The sequence below is a fragment of the Ambystoma mexicanum genome, chromosome 4q (genome assembly GCF_040938575.1).
Source record: "Ambystoma mexicanum isolate Mex_15411 chromosome 4q, UKY_AmexF1_1, whole genome shotgun sequence".
Lineage (NCBI taxonomy): Eukaryota > Metazoa > Chordata > Amphibia > Caudata > Ambystomatidae > Ambystoma > Ambystoma mexicanum.
The window spans coordinates 1,128,722,086-1,128,744,116 of NC_090928.1; the positions used below are offsets into that span (position 1 = coordinate 1,128,722,086).

Sequence of the window (22,031 nt, forward strand, 5' to 3'; positions counted from 1 at the left end):
GTGTCATTCTCGTCATCATGAGAAGGTATAAATGTGTGACTCCGATTATGGCATTTACACCTCCATCCATAGCTGTAATCATGTCCAGGACATATCTATTCTGAAGAATCATCAGTCATATGGCTCTCAGCTCTTCCTTGATAGCATTGAAACCCTTTATAGTAGTGTTAATTGTTTGCAACAATTCCCATCTGGTTATCTGTAACCACTTGTTATTTGCTGCTGTCTGGATACTTGGCATGAAGATTATCGTGAATATCAATGAGGTCTGACTGAATAATCTGTGTTCATATGAAATGGAATCAAAAGCTTCTATTGAATTGACTTGGCTGAGAAATAGTTCACTCTCCCCATTCGATTCACCAGCTCAGCAGATCTTTTTTTCCTCAGTGAGTCACTTTTAGGAATCACCAATGCTAGAACATGGACGTTTAGTATAGAACACTGTCCTCCCCAATCTCTGGGCAGCTTCATATAAGCTCTGGATCCACAGGCGCAGTAGTGTTCCATTATCACTGCTGTCCCGTCCTTCATTCCTGGTACATCAAAGACTCAACCACAATTTTGATTCTCTCCAACTTTTCTTGTGCCATTGTTTCTGAAATACAGCTTTGCACTGTCCAGAGGCCTTATGTGTAAGGGCCCTCCTTTCTCTTCGACCCACGTCAGTAGTTTAGCAGGTCTTGGCCATAAAGGTTTTCATCCATTCTCCACAGAGTCAATGGTTGGTTTATAGCAACAAATTACTACCCACGCTCTGCAAATACCCACTCCTTCGGCCTCTGTTCTTCCATCTTCGAATTTCATCTGCAGATGTTTCTGGACTTTCAAGTCGTCTGTTTACTTCCCATCTAATTCCAGCTCCTTTCACTCCAGGTTGTTCATATCTTATCACATGATTTCTGGTGTTCGCTCTTGCTCTTGACTTTGTGTCTTGAACATAATCATCTTCATCTTGAGCTGTCCATTCTGTTGCCCACACCAAAGTTGCTGTTCGGCCTATGAACTGACCTCTTGCTCAGCAGAGTGCAATAGGAGATAGACGATGTGCAGTCTGGACATCTACTTCAACAGCTAAAAATACCTTAGACTTTCCCATACTATAAAGAAGGAGGGCACACACATAGCATTCCTCCTCTGAGGTTCTCCTGCCTACCTCTTTCATGTGCTAATACCACATCATGTTATTCCCGAAATGTGCTGTGGTGTCTAGATAATCATTCAAGTCATGATCATCCTCTCTTGTACATCTGTAAGGTCTCTTTCTTGCCCCATGAGCTTTTATAATCATCTCATGAAGTATGTCCGCATAGTTCCTTCTTACTGGGGGAATCACAGGAACACTTGTCAGTAAAATCTGTCTCTCTACATGTGCTACTGGTGCAGGAACGATCACAAAGGGCCTCGGCTTTCACACAATTGCTAGGTCTGTACCTTCCTTCTGCATAGGAAGATACACAGGAACCACTGCTCTCTTTGGACCAACATAATAAACATTGTGTATCGTGAGTACCAAAAGAATGACGATAAATATAATACGTGTGTAAATTATGTACCAGTACATCCATCCCCTGGAACCGTGGCTTCTTGCACGTTGCTGTGTTCTCTCGTTATTTGCCACATTACTTTTTTTTATTTTTTTTATTTTATTAAAAGTTGTTTTAATCAAGTAAAACTTGATTTTTCAACATACAATCTACATAACATTTTTTAGAATAAAAAGAATGAAAGTATGATCACAAATCATATACATATACACAATTGCATAATCAATTGCAAATTAAAATATATACATGTACTTATTCATGCTTTAAAAAAAAAAAAAGGAAAAATAAAAGAACCAACAAGATGCAAATGGCAAAGTGTAACCTGGATCTAAAACTTATCTAGTGAACTCCTTAAATGCGACTTAATGTACTGACTTTGCCTTTTAGTCCCAAGCTATACAGAAAATTCAGTATGGCATATCTGACAATTTTCAGGTGACTATGAAATAGCAGATTCCAACAGCATATTTGAGACATAGTCATATACCCAGAAAACAGATGTTCAAAACAAACAATTCTTTTTGCTTGCAAGCTTTGGCATTGAACACAAATGCTGCATTGTTTCAATGGCAAGTTGACAAAACCGACACTGAACATCATTTTTTGAGATAATTCTGCGTGAGCACAGGATTTCCTTTGTGGGCCAGATATTGAGTCGAAACCTTAGGTAATCATCCCGCTGTCGGGAATGTGGGAACATAACTAAATAGCTTTCTGTTTCCCCATAGCGTTTTAAGGCAAATGGGTTAATCTTAAAATGTTTGTATAGGAGGCATGCCGACCTTGTTTTTATCCAGTCATCCTCCCATATCCGTTTTTTCGCCTTATCGGGATTTCCTAGCAATAATGCCAAGGAAAAACCGATATTAGTAATTACTTTTTCGGCGTTACTTCTCCAGGATACCGCAAAAGCATTGTCAGATCTTAAAAGGTATATTGCAATCACTCCTAACAACCCAGGTTGATTGATACTTAGTATAATAGACCAATAATGGTGTTATGGAGAATTTACAATATTTACTCCTAATTAACCTACTTTGTGAAATGGCGGTCGTTAAACGCTGCTTTAGATGTTGATGGTTAGCGTGCTTGTCTGATGAATTACTCATGTAGACCCCCAAGTAGATATAAGAGGAGACTGATAAGAGGTTAACATTTTGTAAGGGCCATCTATATGTAACATTATGTTGCTTACTTTTACCAAATTGCATTACCTTTGTTTTACTTAAATTAAAGGTGATGCAGTTCTTTTTGGTACATGTATCCAAAGCACACAGGAGTGCACGTAACCCTTTGGGCGTTTTCGAAAATAGCACCATATCATCAGCATAAAGCAGATATTTTACTTTGACCCCATTAATTTTAGGTGGATCTGCAACAATTTCACTGAGATCTACACCAATATCTGAAACGAAGAAGGTAAATAAGGCTGAGGCTAGTAGGCAACCTTGTTTCAACCCACATGCAGTCTTAATAGGATCGGACAGAAGACCATCGCTGGAAAGTTTGATTTGTATTGAAGTGTCTGTGTGTAAATCAATAAGCCACTTGACAATTGACCATGGAAATTTTTTATCCATCAATTTTTTAAAAAGGAGTTCACGAGGTACAGCGTCAAACGCCATTTTAAAATCTATAAAGGCGGTATAGAGTGGCTGTTGTTGTTGGAGTGCCTTCTGAATAATACTCGTAAGAGTAATGTTATTTACAGTCCCATTTTCAGGTAAAAACCCTGTTTGAAACACATCTCTAAACTTGTTTGCGTCCAGCCATGTGTTAAATCTATTCAACACTAATCGTGCAAAAATTTTGCCCGGACAATCCAGGAGCGCTATGGGGCGGTAGGCGGCTGGATCGTCACGGTTTCCCTTCTTAATTATGGGTAGGATGATGGACTTCTTCCATGAGTCAGGAATGACACCTGTCAAAAGTATTTTACTAAATATTTGATGAAGAATCCTTGCCCAGTCTTTTGGATGATCTTTAAGTATACCATTATGAAGACCATCCGGGCCCATCGCCCTCCAGCGACTCAGGTTTTTAATACATATCTGTAGATCATCAATGGAGATGGTAAAGTGATGGGACCAGCCTAGAGAATGTGTATTCGGGATCAAGTTTGGAAAAGGCGATGAGTAGAGCTTACCACAATAGGCTTTCCAGGTTGCATTTGGAATGGCATTTACTTGAACAGCGTCCTGTGTTTTAAACGTGGCCTCATTCAGGCAAGCCCATATGCCACTAGTGGACTTTTTAAGGATTTGAGACAGCATTACCTCCCCATCTCGTTGATAGCACAGGGCTTGCTGACCCTTTAAACATGTTCTATAGGAGGCTTTTAGTTGTTTTTTGACTAAGGAACGATTGGTTATTGGTACAAATTTTAGGTTACGTAGATCTCTTCGTAATTCAGCTTTTCTACACTGTACTATAGGATCAAAGGGAAGACAATGTTTGTGCCGAACACTCAAGTCCGGCATTCTTACCTGCTTAAACAATTGCATCACCATTACATAACAGTTGTTTGACCCAGATGACACAAGAAGCGCCTCATGAAACTGATCTAATCGATTTACAGTCCATCTCACTCTGGTGCCACTGTTATTTACGAGATTCAAATGTGCATAGGTCTCAATCATAAGTGGGGTTACAGGTGGTGTTCTTAAATAACGCATAACGAGCTTGTTATGATCACTACGATTAGTTGCAACCACTTGCATAGATTGCACACAATTAAAAAAATTCTTATGGACAAAAACAATCGAGGATTGCTCTCTGTGGCCCCCTACTCCATGTAAACTCAGCAGGAATATCCCCCACAATTGCACCATTCAACATCGCAAAACCTCTCTCTTCCATCATATTTGACCACATTAGTTCCTCAGCAGTGTGTCGCTGTGGACTTTGTGATATCAAATGGAGGTTTAAATCCCCTACTATGATAGTTTGACAAATATTGCTTTCAATCGAGAATTGAATTTAATGACCGAAAAAGGATTCCGAAGTCATATTACCTCTACTCCAATAAATGTTGACAAGTACTAAGAGCTCATTGTTTCTCTGCAGTCTAACAATCTGAAAATACATGGAGGGAGAGACTAATTTTTCACTTACAAAGCCAGCAGATTTGTTGATTGCTAGCAAAAGGCCACCACTAGGTCGGCCCCTACAATTTTGAATAGCCGGTGTTATTATAATGTTATGGGACTCCCAGATGGGGCAATCAACAAGCCAGGTTTCCTGTAGGGCTACCAGTTCATAGGAAGCCAAATCTTTACTTGCAGGGTCAATAAGTGCCTATGAAAGTAGGCTGCCTATACTATTGTTGACATTATGTTATGATCTTGTAATGAATTCATGTGATGTCAACATTTTTGGAGCAAAGTTTACAATCTGATTCGATTCTCTATTTTTAATAGGCTGGTATGTCCTGATTTGAGCTTTGTCCATCACTTTACTTGTTGTAAGTGGATCTTGAAACAGAAGGAAGCCCATTTCATAAAGGGCTGTTTTAGATTGCCACAAAATATTCATCACAATTGTTGATTGAAGATGAATTCTTGCTTCAGATGGATCATTTATGTTACTAAATTCGACCAATGTGACATCTGATGATATGTCAGACAAGGACGGGATTTCACTGCATATGTTCAAGATGTTAGCCCGATTTAATACGTATTGAGGATACGGGTCTTCACGACATCTGATCACTAGGCAGTGAGACCTGAACTTGGCTTGTTGTTTATTACCATCTATAAAATTAGTATTAGGGGCTTGAGCATTTGTCGAGAATTTTAGACTTGTTGCAACATCATTTTCTAGCGCTACTCGGTCAACCAACTGCGATGGTCCCTTCAATAACTGGCTCACATCAGGATATCGCAGCATTTGACTTTCACCAGCCCCTTGAGAACATTGGCTGGTCTCGTAAATATATGCTGCAATTGAAGATTTTATACTATCTCTGATATCCTGAGTCTGGACAGTAGTTTCTGTCCGGAGCAACTGACCATGTATTTGTGTGATGCCATATTGTTGGGGCAATGGAGCACCCGAGATATTTACTGATTGTCGGGGCATGGCTGAAAGCTGAGGTTGACCAAGGGACTCAGCTTGCAAGGAGGGCATCGAGCTTGATTTGGAATTCGCCTCAGCTTGTAAGTGGATTTCACCAAACGTTACCGTTTTTAAAATTCCCATTACTGTAGTCTCTTTGCCCGCATCAACACCCTGCATCATCATAGAGCCTACACTGTTCAGTGGACAGGCGGGTACCCCGGGTATGAGTGACATATATGACTTGATAGACGTTCTAATTTCCTCTCTAAGTTCCGCTAGGGCCAACTGACTCAAATGCCCATCACTCGCCTCCGTGGGCAACCTGGTCTGTGTATCTTCATGGCCCTTATTGTATGATCTTATACCATTGTTCATAGAATCACCAGAATTAGGCTTATTTGATGTTTTTTGGGGATTAGGACACCGTTCAGATTCTAGGGCACCCTTGCCAACTGAAAGAGTAACCAGTTCATCCAGGGGCCCGTACGGCATGAAGGTTTGAGTGGCTTGCTTGGGGCATGGTTTTGCCAGATTGCCTTTTGTAGCTTTAACAATTTGTTCATGTCTAGATAGGGTTTTGATAAACTTGTGCCCTGAGACCTGTGATCTGGTACCTCGCCCCTTTGTAAATAATATCCTGGGTGCAGGAAGCAAGGGGTCTGTAACTACTGCTATTGTCTTGACTGCATTTGCCTTAGCAGGTTTAGATGAAAAAATGTATAGCTTGACGATGCTCCAGTGATTACTGGCCCCTTCTCCTTAGTCTGAACATCGGTCTCATGGATAGCTTTATCATCAATTCTTTTGGTAACATTAAATTATTCGGTACCTTTAATGTTAGATCTGGATGAGGCAGATTCATCAATCATTATTGTTGTCTGCTGATTACAACCATTCAGATCTACATCGCACATTCTTTCATTGACTACTATTTCTGTCAGGGCACAGACTTGCATACATTCATCATTCATGAGGTTTCGGGAATCAGGCCGATGAGCTTGAACAGCCTCAACATTGGACTGAGTGCTCACTAGCTCAGTGGGCGGAAGTTGTGTTAACACTGCTAAGCCACTGCAACATTGTTCCAATAAGATGGTTTGATGATTGAGCTTACCATCGAGAACTTCGTAAAGCTTTGCTAAAGCTAGCAATGCAGTATTCATGGCGCCAAGAGTATTGTTAAGCACCGGGGCTTCCGGAAAGGAAAACCGCTTGGAGCAGTTCTTATTAATAAAAAAGTCTGACTCTCTATTACGTTCCTCAAACCTTGTCCTTCGAGGAGTCGGAGCAATGAAAGAGGTGAAGACAGTTGGAGCTAGGCATTTGATCTATGTCTGGAGGGGTTTGATGACATTTTTGAATGGGAGTCCCGCCCTCCCGAAATTAGCTGCCTGATTTTTGTTCCCTGTAGTATTATCTTGGTGTAGTTGGATTAAATGTGTTTGAACATATATACATGACATCAGCGGAGGGGGAGATGGACTCTCCCGATGTATTCAAAAACTCCATAGCTTCCTCGTCAATTTCCCCTGTCAGAGTAAGCGCCTCATGGGCAGCGCGCAATCGACGTTGGGCTGCCACTGAGCAACAAATGGGCTCCAACAAGGGCTGTGTGCCCATGTCAGTCTGGGGCATGAACTCTCCACCAGGCTGGAGACCATCAAGAGTACAAGCTGTCACCAAAGTCATGTCTGTGACTTCGCCTGAAGTGTTAGTAATCACATGCACATCAGCAGCTATCAGATTATCTCTACTAGTCATTTCATTCATATCAACTGACATATGTGGTTCCGCAGGTGTTCCGGAAACAAGCAAAGGGGCAAAACTCTCAGTAACCTCTGCCAACACATTCTTTGTCAGCTCTTGCCCAGACTCAGAGCGCAGTAGTTGGTTAGGGACTGTTATTAACGGAGGCTCAGTTGACTAGGCAACGTTTCTTGGGTATAGTACAGGCGAATGTCAGACGAAAGTGACATTGAGCGCTGAAGATTTTGCTTTTTGCGGCTTAATCTATTACCAATTTTGATCGCCGCCATCTCTAAATTAAATAATTGGCCGGGATTAATTGCAGGCATACCTGAGGTTAATTTAAATTTTTTACTAACCGTTGTTGTCATTTTAAATCAACTGCCAACAAATTTGGCAATTCAGAGGAGCAGCCGCAGCCCGCTCACACGCGAGACAGCAAGACAGCCCACTCAGCAACCACTCTTGCAAAACGCGTGGCGTTGATGGTTATGAAGAGGTTGCTGGGAAAAGGGGCGGGCAGGAAGCTGGCAAATGGCCCAAAGAACGTCAATGTAATGGACTGGTTACACAAGTAACTATGAAAAAACAAAGAAAAACAAAGAAAATAAAGAAAATAAGCCACTATCCACCAAAATAAAGTCAATCAGTTCCTTAGTAGACTTTCAGAACTGGTTTGTACCAAAGTTCAGCAGAGTCAACAGAGTACAATCCAAAATCGATTCACAGTGGTTTTGCTCTTGACACAGGAGAAACGTGGGAGACAGCAAGACAGCCCACTCAGCAACCATTCTTGTAAAACGCGCGTGCAAAAACGCGTGGCTTTGATGGTTATGAAGAGGTAGCTGGGAAAAGGGGCGGGCAGGAAGCTGGCAAATGGCCCGAAGAACGTCAATGTAATGGACTGGTTACACAAGTAACAACGTTCAGCAGAGTCAACAGAGTCCAATCCAAAATCGATTCACAGTGGTTTTGCTCTTGACACAGGAGCAGCATGGGAGACAGCAAGACAGCCCACTCAGCAACCACTCTTGCAAAACGCACAATATTCTTTTGCTATCAATGTTACCCATCTTTGCCTGAAATTACTTTTAAGGAAGGAAAAAAACAACTTTAATCAGGAAAGTTTGTCAGGTGCTCAGGTAATAGACTAATCTTCTTGCAAATCTCATGTAGTAGCCAATGTACTGCAGGTCTATTCCTGCGATCCCTCAGATATACACGAGTGTTAGTAATTTGTCAAATAAGATAAGGATGTTTGTGAAGCAGAAAATAAAAGATCAATCCAAGTAGTTTGTGAGCGTCTTCATCAGACAGGACCATCTGTACTGAACTCAGGTAGCTAGAGGATCTGCTCTATGATAGCTGCCAGCAGTCTCCTCATAATTGGAACATTTTTAGGATCTTGCAGAAACACGTGTATGTCACTAGTTCTCCCAACCAGTGCAGGATATGCACAAAGAACAAAGAGGAAAACAGCAAAGATGATCTGATGAATGTTGTCATTAGACACCACCATGGGTGCCCCCAAAGAGAAACTCAGTGAGAAAGGAATCTGGGAACTGCTCCATCTTCCATTTGTTGAAAAGGAATTCAAGATTTTGCATTTTTCTTCATCTGGATCTCAATGCCTCAGAGTCCACGTTCAGCCTACACCTGTGGCTGAAGAACAATAACTTTTTCACTCCTTGCTTAGCAGCTACAAAGAGTGTCTCGGAAGAACCACAGTCCAATGTGCACACTTTCCATCTGTCTACTTGACAGTCTCTGCGTCCTTCTTCCTCGATCTAGTCTGCATGTGCTGAACTTCTTCTCCGTGGCTTGCTTCTGAATGGGGTTGGGGTGTGGTACTCTCTCCAGCGTAGACTTTAACATCTCCCTAGTACCCTCACTGCTGATGGGATAATGTCCTCCTCTACAAAGGGGCCGTTAGACCTTGGCTTGTGCCACTTTCATGTGAAATTCCTAATTAAAACTGTCACCTGGGAATAGTCTGGTTATAGGTAATTTTTCAAGTCTGGTTGCTGTATGGTCTTCATCTGTGTTCTGAGACTGCCACCCCATTCACTTGACTTGTTCTGAAATGACAGAGATACTTGTGGTCATACATGTTAAGTAGGCACGTAGCTCATCTCCTAACAATTCTGCTGTTGTCTGGGCATCACTTCTAGTCCTCGATGAAGGAGAGAGAGGTGTTCTCATTCACCTCCCTGTTACTAGTTCATGGGGCGTGAGGTGATGGTCAGAGCCCGGTTGATTCCTTATCGCATATAATGCAAGAGGCAGGCAATGCAGCCATATCTTTTTCAATGTTAATTTTAGTTTGGCTATCCTCTCTTTGAGCAGACCGTGGAGTCTCTCACATATCCTGTTTCCTTGCGGGTGATAAGCAGAAGAAAACGTATGCTCAATACTCAATAATAAACGTATCTGTTCAAAAACTACATTTACAAAATGCGGGCCATTATCTGATCTCAATACCTCACATAATCCCCATCTAGGAAATACTTCTCAGGCTAAAAACCTTGCAGCGCAAGTGGCGTCTGGGTGTGTGCATGTACCGGCCTCGATCCACCTAGAGAAGAGGCACACACCACTATCATATACCGATATCCATTACAAACCTGCAGCATATCAACATAATCAAAATGTAAATGCTGAAAAAGACCATTCAGTCGAGGGATTACTCCTCTAACTGTTCGCAATGTGTGCCCAGCAGTAAACTTTTGACATACTATGCAATTTAGACATAAAAAGCAATGGGTTCTAACAGATTCGGTATGAACCAGTCCTCCACAATAGTTGCTGCGAGGCTTTCTCTAGTGACATGCGCAGGGTAGTGTAGCTGTTACAACGCCACCTTTAACGAGGCTACAGGCATCACTGGTTTACCAGTGCTTTCCTGTCGCCACAGTGCCTCAGAAGGGGATAAAGAACACCCCCTTCGTGTCCACAGATCTTTCTCTTCCTGTGGGGCTCCACCTTGTACTTCCATCAATTGCGTTTTTGACAAATGATTAAAATTTCATTCACAATCATCATCACCACCATTCTTTCTTTCACATCAGGCCTATCAAAGCTCATAATATCAGGTGAATATGCAGCCCTTTTTGCTTCTTCGTCTGCGGCTTGGTTTCCGCACGAGGTAAAGACTGCTCTTTAGTGTGCACTGCACACTTAACTACTACCATGGCTACTGGGAGTTGTAGTCCTTTAATAAGTCTGTCCAAAAAGGCAGTGTGCAGTACTGGAGTGCCGTCCGCTCAGAGGTAGCCCCTCATTTTCCAATGTGCTAGCCGTGCATGTACTATTGACATCACGTAGGCGGAGTCACTGCACACCATTACTTCATGGTCTGCGTGTTTCTCGCGTGCGACAATCAGTGCCACTAATTCTGCAGCCTGTGCTGAGAAGTGAGACGGTAGTCATACACTTGTTATTACTTCGAATTCTACGTTAGTCCTGTGTTTTACCACAGTGGCACCTGAGTATCTTTCCCATCAATTTGATTGATCTTTGAAGAACCATCAATAAAGAGAATTTCCCTCGCTGCTAGAGCGTTTTCTTCACCCATGGGATCTGGTCATAAAATTCTTCATAATTCGAGCAGTCATGTGCCTGCTCGTCCTGTGCCAGTGGTTCAGCTACAAATGTGGCAGGGTTCACTGCTTTACATCTGACTATTTTAATCGCTGGATTCAATATAACCACCTCATAAGCGGAAGCTCTATGAGATGTCAGTGTACCTTAAGGCTTCTCCAAAACAGCAAACAAAGCATGTTCAACAAATAATGTCAAGGAACACCCCATTACTATGCTGGTAGACTTCTCAATAGCGAACACGGCGGTTGCCAATGATTGTTCGCATGGAAAGTGACCCTTCATTACTGGGTCCAAAATCCCATTATAATATGCTAGAGGCTTGTACCCCAACATAGTGTTCTCCGTGAGAACTGCTGTCATGACTGTTCCATTCGTGCGCGAAAATAAAAAGGATTCCTCAGAATAATTGAGAATCCCTAGAACTGGAGCTTTACAAATTGCGTTTTTTAACTCATCAAACCCTCCTTCTATGTTTTCCGTCCCTACAATCTTTTCCTGACTTTGTTGTGCCTTTTTCAGGGTTGCAACAAAGTTCTTGTGTAAGAACTAGAATTAAATACCCATGCTCTGACATAATTGCACAGTCCTAAAAACTGTTGCATTTGCTTTTTTGAGTGTGGTTTTACCGTTTTCAAAATCACTTCAGCCCGTTCAGGTGTAAGTTTCCTTCCCTCATGCGAGATTAACTGTCCTATGTATAACACCTCTTCTTTGCAATACTGTAATTTCTCTTTGTCCACCTTATACCCCTTCTCGGCTAGCATGAACATTAGCTGAACTAAGTCGCGTCTGCACTCTTCTTCTGATGAGCTGCAGACTAAAATATCATCTACGTGTTGTAACACGACACTTGGCAAATCAATATTGCTTAAGTCCATCTGAAGGACTCTATTGAAAATCGATGGAGACTCACAATATCCTTGAGGCAGCCCTTTGCTTTTCAACTTAGTCTGGCGAAACGTAAATTAAGTCAGATACTGAGAATCTTTATGCAACGGGATTGAGAAAAACACATTTTTCAAGTCAATCACAGTGAAATATCGCGCCTCAACAGGGAAACTATATAAGATCATTGCCGGGTTAGGAACTAAAGGAAACACAGCCTCTACAATCGAATTAATTGGGCGCATATCTTGAATTAAGCACCACATCCCCCCTTAGATTTTATAATGGGGTACACCGCGGTATTGCAAGGTGACTCTGACGTCAGTAAAATGCCTTGAAACATCATGGGAGATATCATTTTAAAAATACCCTTGTCTGCCTCTCGAGACATGGGATACTGCCTTGTTCGAGGTAAAATTGCTCCTGGCTTTAGTTTAATCTTAACTTCTTCAATCTCCTTTAATAGGCCTACGTCATAGGAGCCAGTGGTCCATGAAGAAACTGGCACTTTTGCCATATCTACATCAAGAAATGCAGGACGCTGTCGCACTATCATCATTTTCTGTGGAACCTTGCGTCTTTCTGCTGTAACCCAATATGTAATGCTCATTTCAAACACCACTTCGTCGTCTGATGGGTCATCTCTAAATATGTCCTCATCAGTGATGTCAGTCAATCTATGACCCTCTCAAATGGCAATCACTGTGCTCCATGATCTGCCGTCAACATCAAATCCTATTAGCATGACCAATTATCCTCGTACCACAGCTGCTTGCAATTCTAAGGGAAAAATCTGTCCCCCCTCCTCTTCAATGGGAATCTCTGGACTAAAAAGAAATTCATCAGGTATTCTCATAGTTTTACCCACGATACCAGGCAGGCATGTTAACAAAATGCATACCCAATAGTGAAATACTTCTGGTTCTAATGCTACTCCTCGTATGGCTATTTGCCCTGTAAATGTCATGAAGTTCGCCTACGTTTAAATAATGTATTCCTGGCGTTGAACACACTATGCCTTCATCAGTGAAAGAAATTGTGATATTTAGTTTCGTCATTAAATCTCGATCCAGTATATTAACTGGTGTCTGTCGGGAATACAACAATGGAACAGACATACTGCATTCTCCTATAAAGAGACTGGCCATTTTTCAGTAAAAGGAACTCTACTTGTAGCTCCTGAGAATCAATGAGCATTCATGGCATTACCCGATAATGAACATTTTCCCTCTCGTATATTTGAGCAAGTTGCATCCGTGTCTACTAAAAAAGAAAAGGATTTGCCTTCTATAGTGACGTCAACCCTCGGTTCCTCTTGAGGATTGGGAGTCACTGATAGTACTGAACAAATCAAATCACCCAGTGAGCTGTCCTATTGTGGGTACATACTTATTCCTGTGCCCATGAAAGGATTACGACCCTTGATAGTGACAACGCCTATTCTAGGAGTCAATAGCTGTCCTGTGTTTACGCTCTGCTGTATTTGCATAGGTCGTGCTGTGACTGCCTTTGTGGCAGATTCATTGGTGCTTGCTGTGGTTGCAAAGCCTGTTGCAGTGTTGGCGCTTGTGCTTGATACACTGTCTGATCTTGGGCAAACCCATCCCTACTTTGTGAGCTATATGCAAGCGAATAAGCAGTCGCCCAACTTGTGAACTACCCATTCTGTACATATCCTTGGCTCCCACACGTTTGCACTATGTGCCCTGTCATTCCACATGTCCAACATACAACATATGCCCTCCCTGCATGCCTCGATTATCATTTGGCATAGTCTGAAACTCACCTTGGTTATTCTGAAAGTTCCCTTGAACTTCATGGAGGGAACCCCTCCGTTACCAACGTGACAATCCTACAATCCTACATGTACGGTTGACATCACATAGACGGAGTCAGAGTACACTGTTACTTCCTCATCCTCATATCTCTGGAGTGCGGCGATAAGTGCCACTAATTCTACAGCTTGTGCTTAACAGTGTGAAAGCAGTCTCGCACTTGTCACTACCACAAATTCACCATTCTTTTATACCTTCACTACTGCCTCCCCAGTATGCCTTTCGCCAGTTGTTTGATCAATTTCTGAAGAACCATCAATAAAGAGAACTTCGCCCCCGCCAAGAGCATTATCTCCAAGAGGGGGAACTCAGTATATGTGGTGCAGCCAGTCATATTCCTCTTTCCCTATTAATTCTGCTAAAACTGTCGCTGGATTCACTGTTCTACATCTAACAATTTTGATCGCTGGATTCAAAATCATCACCTCATATCCTGATGTTCTTTGAGTAGTCAAAGTACTTCTGAGTTTCTCTGAAATAGCAAATAGTGCCAGCTCGACAAATTACGTCATTGAGCATCGTTGGCAAACATCATAGGATAGGCAAGCTTCCCCCAGAGTACAGGGAGTTTATTAATGCTGGCTGTACTCCACAGTGGCGGCCAAAGTTAAGACTCTAGGGCGTCTATCTTGATGCAACCCTGAATATGAAAGCCCAAACTAATCATGTTGTCTCTTCATCGTCGTATTATTTAAAGTTAGTTTGCTGTATTCGTCTCTTTATATCTAAAGAAAACTATACCCGTTTGGCACAAGTTATTGGGGCAAAAAAAACGGATTACTGTAGTAATCATTTACATGGCTCTTCCCAGTGTAACATAGGCAGATTTCAGACATTACAGAATAGTGCTGTTAGGATTGTCAATCAAATTAAGCTGAGTGACCACATTAGTGGGGTTTGTTCTGCTCTACACTTGTTCCAGTAAGGGATCGTCTTACCTTTCGGGTCATTACAACCCCCCACAAGTGCCTATACTGGAGTGCTCTGGTCTACCTGAACGCTAGATTCATTTCTAAAGCCAGTCTCCCGGTAGTGCGATCTAAGTATTCTAATCTTCTGGTTAACCTACATGTTAAAATTGCAAGAGCCAGTTTTGCCTTGTTCCACAGTTCCCTGTCCTATCACAAGACCTTAGAAAAATATGACTGTTGCCAATCTTCAAGAGGGCCTGCAAGACTTATTTTCTCACTTAAACTGGTCTCCTGAATGGCGGGACATTTAATGTTACTATGACCTGGTATTTCTAAATGGTTGAATGGGTATCTTTATGCATCCTGTTCCTGGAGTGTTATAATTATTAAATAAATAAATAGGAAAGGCTGCCGGTCCAGGAACCATCTCATTACTCTGACATTGGTATCTTTTCTGAGACTCATCCAGGTTAGAGGGGAGTGAAAGGTGATCAATCTAAATCTTCTGCCAGTTAGATAATATCGCAGGTAGGTGATGGCCAATGGGCCATAAAATGTTATGGCTCAGGCTTCCAGCTCTACCGTAGCATAGGACTGTTCCCTAGGGAAATATTTCCGGCTTGCGCACAAGATGGGATGTTCTACTCTCATCTATTCTTGAGAGGACTGCTCCCAACCCAACTTTAGACGCGTCACTTGGTACCAGGAATTCTTTGTTAAAGTCTGGCATCTTCAGAATCTGTTCACTACATATAAATAAGTGTTAGAGCGTTAGAACGAAACATGTTGGGCAGACAATGGGTAGGCAGATCTATTTGATGGTCTAGAAAATATTTGCATTTGTACACAGTCGGTGTTCGAAGGTGTTAGTTGACAGTATTCATCACAGGGTCATTGGAGCACTCTGCACTTTAAGCTTGGGTTTAACAGATGTGTTTTAATGGCGTTATTTTTTTTATGTTGTGAAAGGTTTTATGTAATGTTTCCTTGATGTTGAACCTCAGTGTGATAAGTGTGATAATGTTTGTTTAGGAATTATTGATTGACTGATCTTTTGAAATAAATTCTTGCGAGTGAAACTAATGGCATCACACAACACTTTAAATATAAAACATTTATACAATCAAAGTTGGTTAATAGAATGCATACAATTGACAAAGGTACGTAGTTAAGCAATTGTATAACTAGTCCACAGCGATAGAAGCCCTACCTTTATAAGTCCAACCCCAAGTTGAATGGGACCCAGTAGTTCTCAAAGTACTTTAAGAAGAAGGGACAACATTAGGAAATGCTCATGTGTGTGTGAAGATTGTTCCAGAAGTCTTGCAAAGGGGTACAAATTATGTAAAATACTTTTCCTAGCTTCTAAAGCAGCTTTTTCAACAAACATTTAAAAAGCAACACAAAGAAATATAAATCAAAGTCCTTCACACATTTTATAATGGAGGAAATAGAGGCGCTGTTAAGTATTGAGACTACTCACCACCCTTACTCTGGGTTTCCCAAAGGACTTGGAGGGTCGAATGCGAGGTTGAGGGAGGGGGGTGCTGGAGGTAAGTTTTCCCACCATTGGATACAGTAGAGGAAGCGCAGGAGCTGCAGGTACAAGGAAGTTTCCGCTCAGGCCCAGGATCTGAGTTCAACCCTTTCCAGCGAAGAGATTAAGCAGACACTGCTCACTATACCAGAAAGGGGATGGCGGTTCCAGAGACAGTCACCGCACATGGACGACAGCCAGCGTCTCACCATTCATAAACAAAAGAAGCCTTCCAGAACAGGATCAGTCGATGCTGGGAGTCGGAAAACTGGCAGGGAGGCGACATGTAGGATTAGCTGGAGACCCCCGATGTTCCGGGCCAAAACGCAGAACAGCAAAGCTTCTATCACGGTAGCCAAAAACAGAGCTCGTCAGTACACCGGGTGGTCCAGGGACACTTCCGAAGGCTCCAGGCTGCAGGACTGTGAGAGGCATTGAGACTGGTTGGTCCCACCGGTCTAAAGGGTCAAAGAAACAGCAAGGTCTTTTCAGATCAGGTAGTCCAGCAGGGCTTCACCGGGCCAGTAGCAAAAATGGTCGCTAGGCCTCCTTAGGTCTTCCGTCATCTGCACACCTACACAGGATACTTGGCTCCTTTTCTGATCTGCTGGAATGGCTGCAGTATGCCTCTTCTGATCCTAAATTCAGGTGAGTGATCAAACTCAGCTTTCCAATAGAAAGGGATCTGCACCTCGCATGCACACCAGACAATTCCAGCGCACTTCCTGAGCCCAAACACACATGGCATGCACTAGCACGCAAAAACAGCAGCTTTCCTGGGCAAATGCATGACCATAAAAAGGGAATTCCTGACCTGAGAAGGCAGGAAGAAGGCCAAAGAACAAAATGGCCAAAGAACAAATATTGTGTCCCAGTTAGCCTCCAATCACCTACAATAACTGTTTTTCATGTTGCATGTCTGTCCCTGCATTCAGACCCTTACAACTCTGCCAGAACTGCCTGATAGTCAGGAACAAGCAATCAGAAAATAGAACATACTCTATGTTAAAACATGAAAATAATAACACTGGGCAAGGTGTCCCAAAAGTCATAAGTACACAATGTACCATAGTGAAGGGCTGCTTCGATGCAGGAGGCTTGTCACCTTGATTGTGCAAATCCATGAAATCAAGGGAACAAAACAGGAAAGTGACAAAACAATGTAAACTCATCTCTCAGACCCACGAAAAACAACAAAAGAGGGCAGAAGCAGAATCCTGCATGAAAACAAAAGAATATGGTGTGGATGTACATCCAAAGCGTAGATATATACATCAGGCATCACAAGCGTCCGATAGAAGCTACCAAACTGGCACCCATCTTGGCACACACATGATTTGTCTTCCGTATAATTTATCACTAAAACAAGAATTTCCACATGCAATTGAGTGCTAATGCTTTAGACTAACAAAATAAAACCACAAAGAATGCTTTCACACATCTGTCTAGCATGTATGTATATTTATTTTGTTGTATGAGAATTAAAACAGCATAGTTAAACTATAATCACTTCTCAATATTATTAATAATATGCTTGAATATAATTCTAGCATCCTAGACTTTTACTAATCACTCCTAGAAATCTAAAGTCCACAGCAAATAAGCAATGTGTATGGCCATCTAAAATATAGCACAGGAAACATTAAGCTATAATCACGTTAGTGCTGTCAGGATATGTGAGCTAGAAGACATGTGTTGTTATTTCAGCCAATCTGAAATCCATCAACATGAATAGCTATGCTCTATCAAACACCTGGAGGTGTTTCGTTGATTAGTCCCCGGGTGTCTGTCATCCAGGTGGCCATGACACAGCCATTGCTATTGGATCCAGTTCCTGGGGGTGGACCAGTGAGGGTGGATCACCATGATGGGGGGTCCTCGGGGAGTGGAAGTGGGACACTGATGGGCGAGACGCGGTATCCCCCTTATTATGACACCTTTCCCCCAACCTACCACGTAGGATACGCAAACAATTTACCCTCCCCCATTTTCCGACGCGAACACTTTCGCATATTATGAAGGACGACGGACTAACACTCGAGCCATTTACCTGAAATGTTCCAACAACAGTGTCAGGCAAAGTCAGGCAATTGACCAGAACCGCACACACCTGATGGCACTTTCCCTTCCCCACAGGGATAAAAGGTAGAGCACAAGAGCGCAATACGAGCAAGGCAGCCCGCCCGATTTGAGAGCTAACTCAGCACGGCAGTTCAAGAGGAGGAGAAAGACTGTGCATACCGAGTGGGTGACAAGGAGAGAAGAGACCTTGCCCTTTCCAACAAGGTCTGTGAATCCTCCGCAGAAGGAATCGTAATACTGCGAACAATTGCCAGCGTATGTTGCAGCAGATGTCAACGGTACACAAGACCGCTGATCAAGCCAGGGAGAGACGCTTGTCTCCGTGGTACCAACCTTGACTCCAAAGAGAAAGAAAGCCAAGCGGTTCATCACAGCCGGTGAGTCGAGGGGAGAGTAGATAAGGAAAATCGAAAAGAAAAGTGTTGATCGAAAAGTAGCAAACGGCTAATTCAACTGTGAAAGCATAAAGAGCTATTAATGCTGGAAGGGAGAAAACCAGCAACAGAGGAGTCAGGGACCACGTGTGTGCTCACTCAGGAAAACTCTGGGTGATTACCCGATTGTTAAAAACAAAGGCCTTGGGAAAGGCAAATAAAAAGGGTCAAAGTGGTCATACTGGGGTCTAGTAAAATCCTCTGTACAGTCGAAAGTCTTTGACGCACAGATGATAGTGAAGCTAGCGGAAGTGAATCCTGCATCGTAACAGTTGAATGGAAAAGGCACGATTGGCAAGAGTGAACCCGAAAGAGTGATGCTGATAAAGAGGGGGCAAAATCTAAATTCCCTCTATACGGCACAATTGACAAGATTGGCAAGGGTGAACCCCTGCTGAGGGATGTCCACAGTGAACTGTTCAAAAGGACATTAAGACTTGTAAATATCACAGAAGAGATTGTTGATCCTTTGTTCCGATACTTTGAACCGGTCAGGCCCTCGAAAGCAAGAAAACATAGCTATCGGAGTTCCTGGTGTCATTAAGAAACTTTCTAGGGATCTGCGCCCAGAAGAGGGGGATCCAAGGGTGAAGGCATCACCCAACGTGCAGGCCGAAAATACATTTAATTTATTATTTTGACTACATCAGGCCCACGGCGGTAAGAAACTTCTATTAGAAAAGAGACTTAACCACCGAAGGCCCCGATTGCTCTTAGCGGAACTATTGGCTCGTGCTGGGAAAGCTCGAGCGTGTGCTGTGCTCCAGAATCTTACCTTATCCCGTGCTTAAAACGTGGGGAAAGGAGACTCCGACTACCGCATCCTGACTTATTATTGCTGAACACTTCCTTCTTTCTAAAGAACATTATCCCACATTTCTTTCGGTATTTAGCCTAAGGATTGGCAATAGTTTATTTTTTGTATAGGTGCTTTTATTTTGACAAGACGTCACTTGGACTGCCTTATTATTGTTTGATGGTCGAAGCTTGCTCCCATGTTAGATTTAGGTTCAGATTCAGAGTTTTTCCAACCTACTTAAACAGTTTAATAATCACCCTTGAACTGTGATCACTTGTGTCTGTCTTTACCGTTGCCACCATGAGTTCTTTACACACTCCATGGCTACTTAAAGGTGATATTCGAAAATGAATCTATTAATAACAAATACAAGTTAACTAAATCAACCCATCTTCTAGATTCTGATGTTTATATGGAGACACTTATCCTGGAAACAAGTCGTAAAAGGGGAAACAAAGGTTTGTAAATGCACTTGTACCATATCTTGAATCAGCGTGTTCCAAATACCAATGGTCAGTCAAGGGCAAACCTGAATAACATGGTCATTCTTAAATTCAAGTTGGACCATGAAAGATGAAAAATCATAATCAAATTCAAGCTCCCAAAACATCTAGGAAGAAGAAGAATTAGAATTGAAAAACTAAAACCCCAATTGAGAACTGGGGCAGAAGGCCATTACTCTGGTAATTCAATCAGAAAGTTTCTGTTTCGATTCTTTTCAATCCAGATCTGCCAGCTCATCTACAGCATGGATCTGCTATGTAGGAGTTCAGGATCTTCTGTGTGTCTTCTTGCAGTTCAGTGTGTTCTATATAGGGTCGATTCAGACCTTGGGCCTCATCACGACTTTGGCGGTAACCCTTAAATCCGGCGGTAGCGCTATTACTGCCGGATTTAAGGGTCCGCCAAAGCAGGACTTCGGCGGATTTCTCCCCAGCTCTGAGCTGGGGGGAAATCCGCTGAAAATTCGCGCTATTACGGCCGGTGGGAAATCCGCCGGCGGTATTAGCGTGAAATTTCCCCATTGAGCCCAATGGGGAATGGGGCATTCCCGAATGGGCTCAATGGGGAATGGGGATTGACATTACCGCCGAACTTGTGATCCGGCGCTATTAGCGCCGGGGAGTTCGGCGGTAGGGCTAATACCGCCCGCGCTAATAGCGTTACCGTTACCGCCCAAGTCGTGATGAGGCCCCTTATCTTGTACCGCATGACTTAGAACAGCCAATGTTTCGCTAGAGTGTCACAGTACATGTTCCTATTAGACTCCCATTTGCTTTCCTTATAATGTAGTATTGGCTCAGGTAAACATTGAAGTGAACACTGGAGTAGCATTAGCCCACTATTTGCTTGCCCTATACTTTAGAATGGGCTTATCTAAACATTTAAAGTGAACACTCAAGTTTCATAACCTTATATGCAATACCCTCCTCCCAAAAGATAACTATTTGCTTTCCCTATACGTTAGGATGGGATTATAAATAAAACAAGAATTGTTTACATTTCGGGTATTCTATTTTATACAAGTAATAGTGGTCTAATCCTTTTCTCCATATGTAAATGAGTTTGCAATAACAAACAAAAAATGACACTTGCACTCATTCTCATAATACAGCCATATCAATTATCCAAGCAAATTAAACGAGTTTACATTATTCGATGTTTTGTACTTTTGCTAATGTAAGCAGATAATTTTAATTCATAATGTAACGTTAAAAGTAGGTCGGCCTTTCTGAATTGCATTAACAGGCCACATTCAACACTAATCCGTGGCTTCCATTAACTGCACATGTTAAATATACAATCCTTTACAGGTCTCGACTGTCGTGTTCAAAAACAAAAATGTAGAGAACGCAGAGCAGGCCTCAAAAAGAGTAGCACTGACCTCACATGTATCTGTGTTGTGTTTCAGCAAATGGAAAAACTTGTGTTTATACCCTGTTCTTGTATAAAATATATGACAGAGGAACACCCACCAGAATCAAAAGCAACTTACTGCTCAATCACTCAGTGAGAATTATCCCACCATATTCAGGAGCACTCTCCATAACACAAATGAATATATTACAGCGTGGTTGCCACGGCAAAACAAAAGAACATCAAAATCTGACTAGTCCACTCTTGGACAAAATCAACATAATTTTGCCAATCCTTGACACTCCATCAAATGTCAGCAAAAAAGAGTTTACACATATGCTCACCTTCACCAGAACAATGGCACGGTCGTTGGACTCAGCGGTGTCATTACCAATGTTTATCGCATCCTCAGAAACAGATTGAACATAACGTAAACAACCTTGAAATAACTGATCAACAAAGAAAAGCTGCTGGCACATCATCTTTCTAAAAAGAATTGCAGAGAGAAAACCTTTAGAAATACAATAGGCCTTGAAATCAGATTGGCAGCATTTTGATTTGGCCTGTAATAATATCAGGGGATCATGGTGGCATGACCTTTCAGACTCTTATTACTGCACAACTAATAGATCAAGTTCAATATCATTATTGGGATTAGCTACATAGTTGACATCCAATGGCAGGTTTATGTATAGAGAAAGGTTTTCAAGTCTCTTGATCATCCCAATCTGAACCC

At 42.2% G+C, this 22,031-nt stretch overlaps 1 protein-coding gene across 1 annotated transcript in view; it reads right to left on the bottom strand.

Annotated features, from left to right (window-relative positions):
- The window catches only part of DNAH14 (dynein axonemal heavy chain 14), a 2,000,441-nt gene that overhangs the window by 1,736,035 nt on the left and 242,375 nt on the right, over nucleotides 1-22,031 (bottom strand). The window contains exon 9 of the mRNA XM_069608705.1: nucleotides 21,640-21,781. Within this exon, the coding sequence (XP_069464806.1) occupies nucleotides 21,640-21,781 (142 nt within the window). The remainder of the gene's footprint in view (nucleotides 1-21,639; nucleotides 21,782-22,031) is intronic.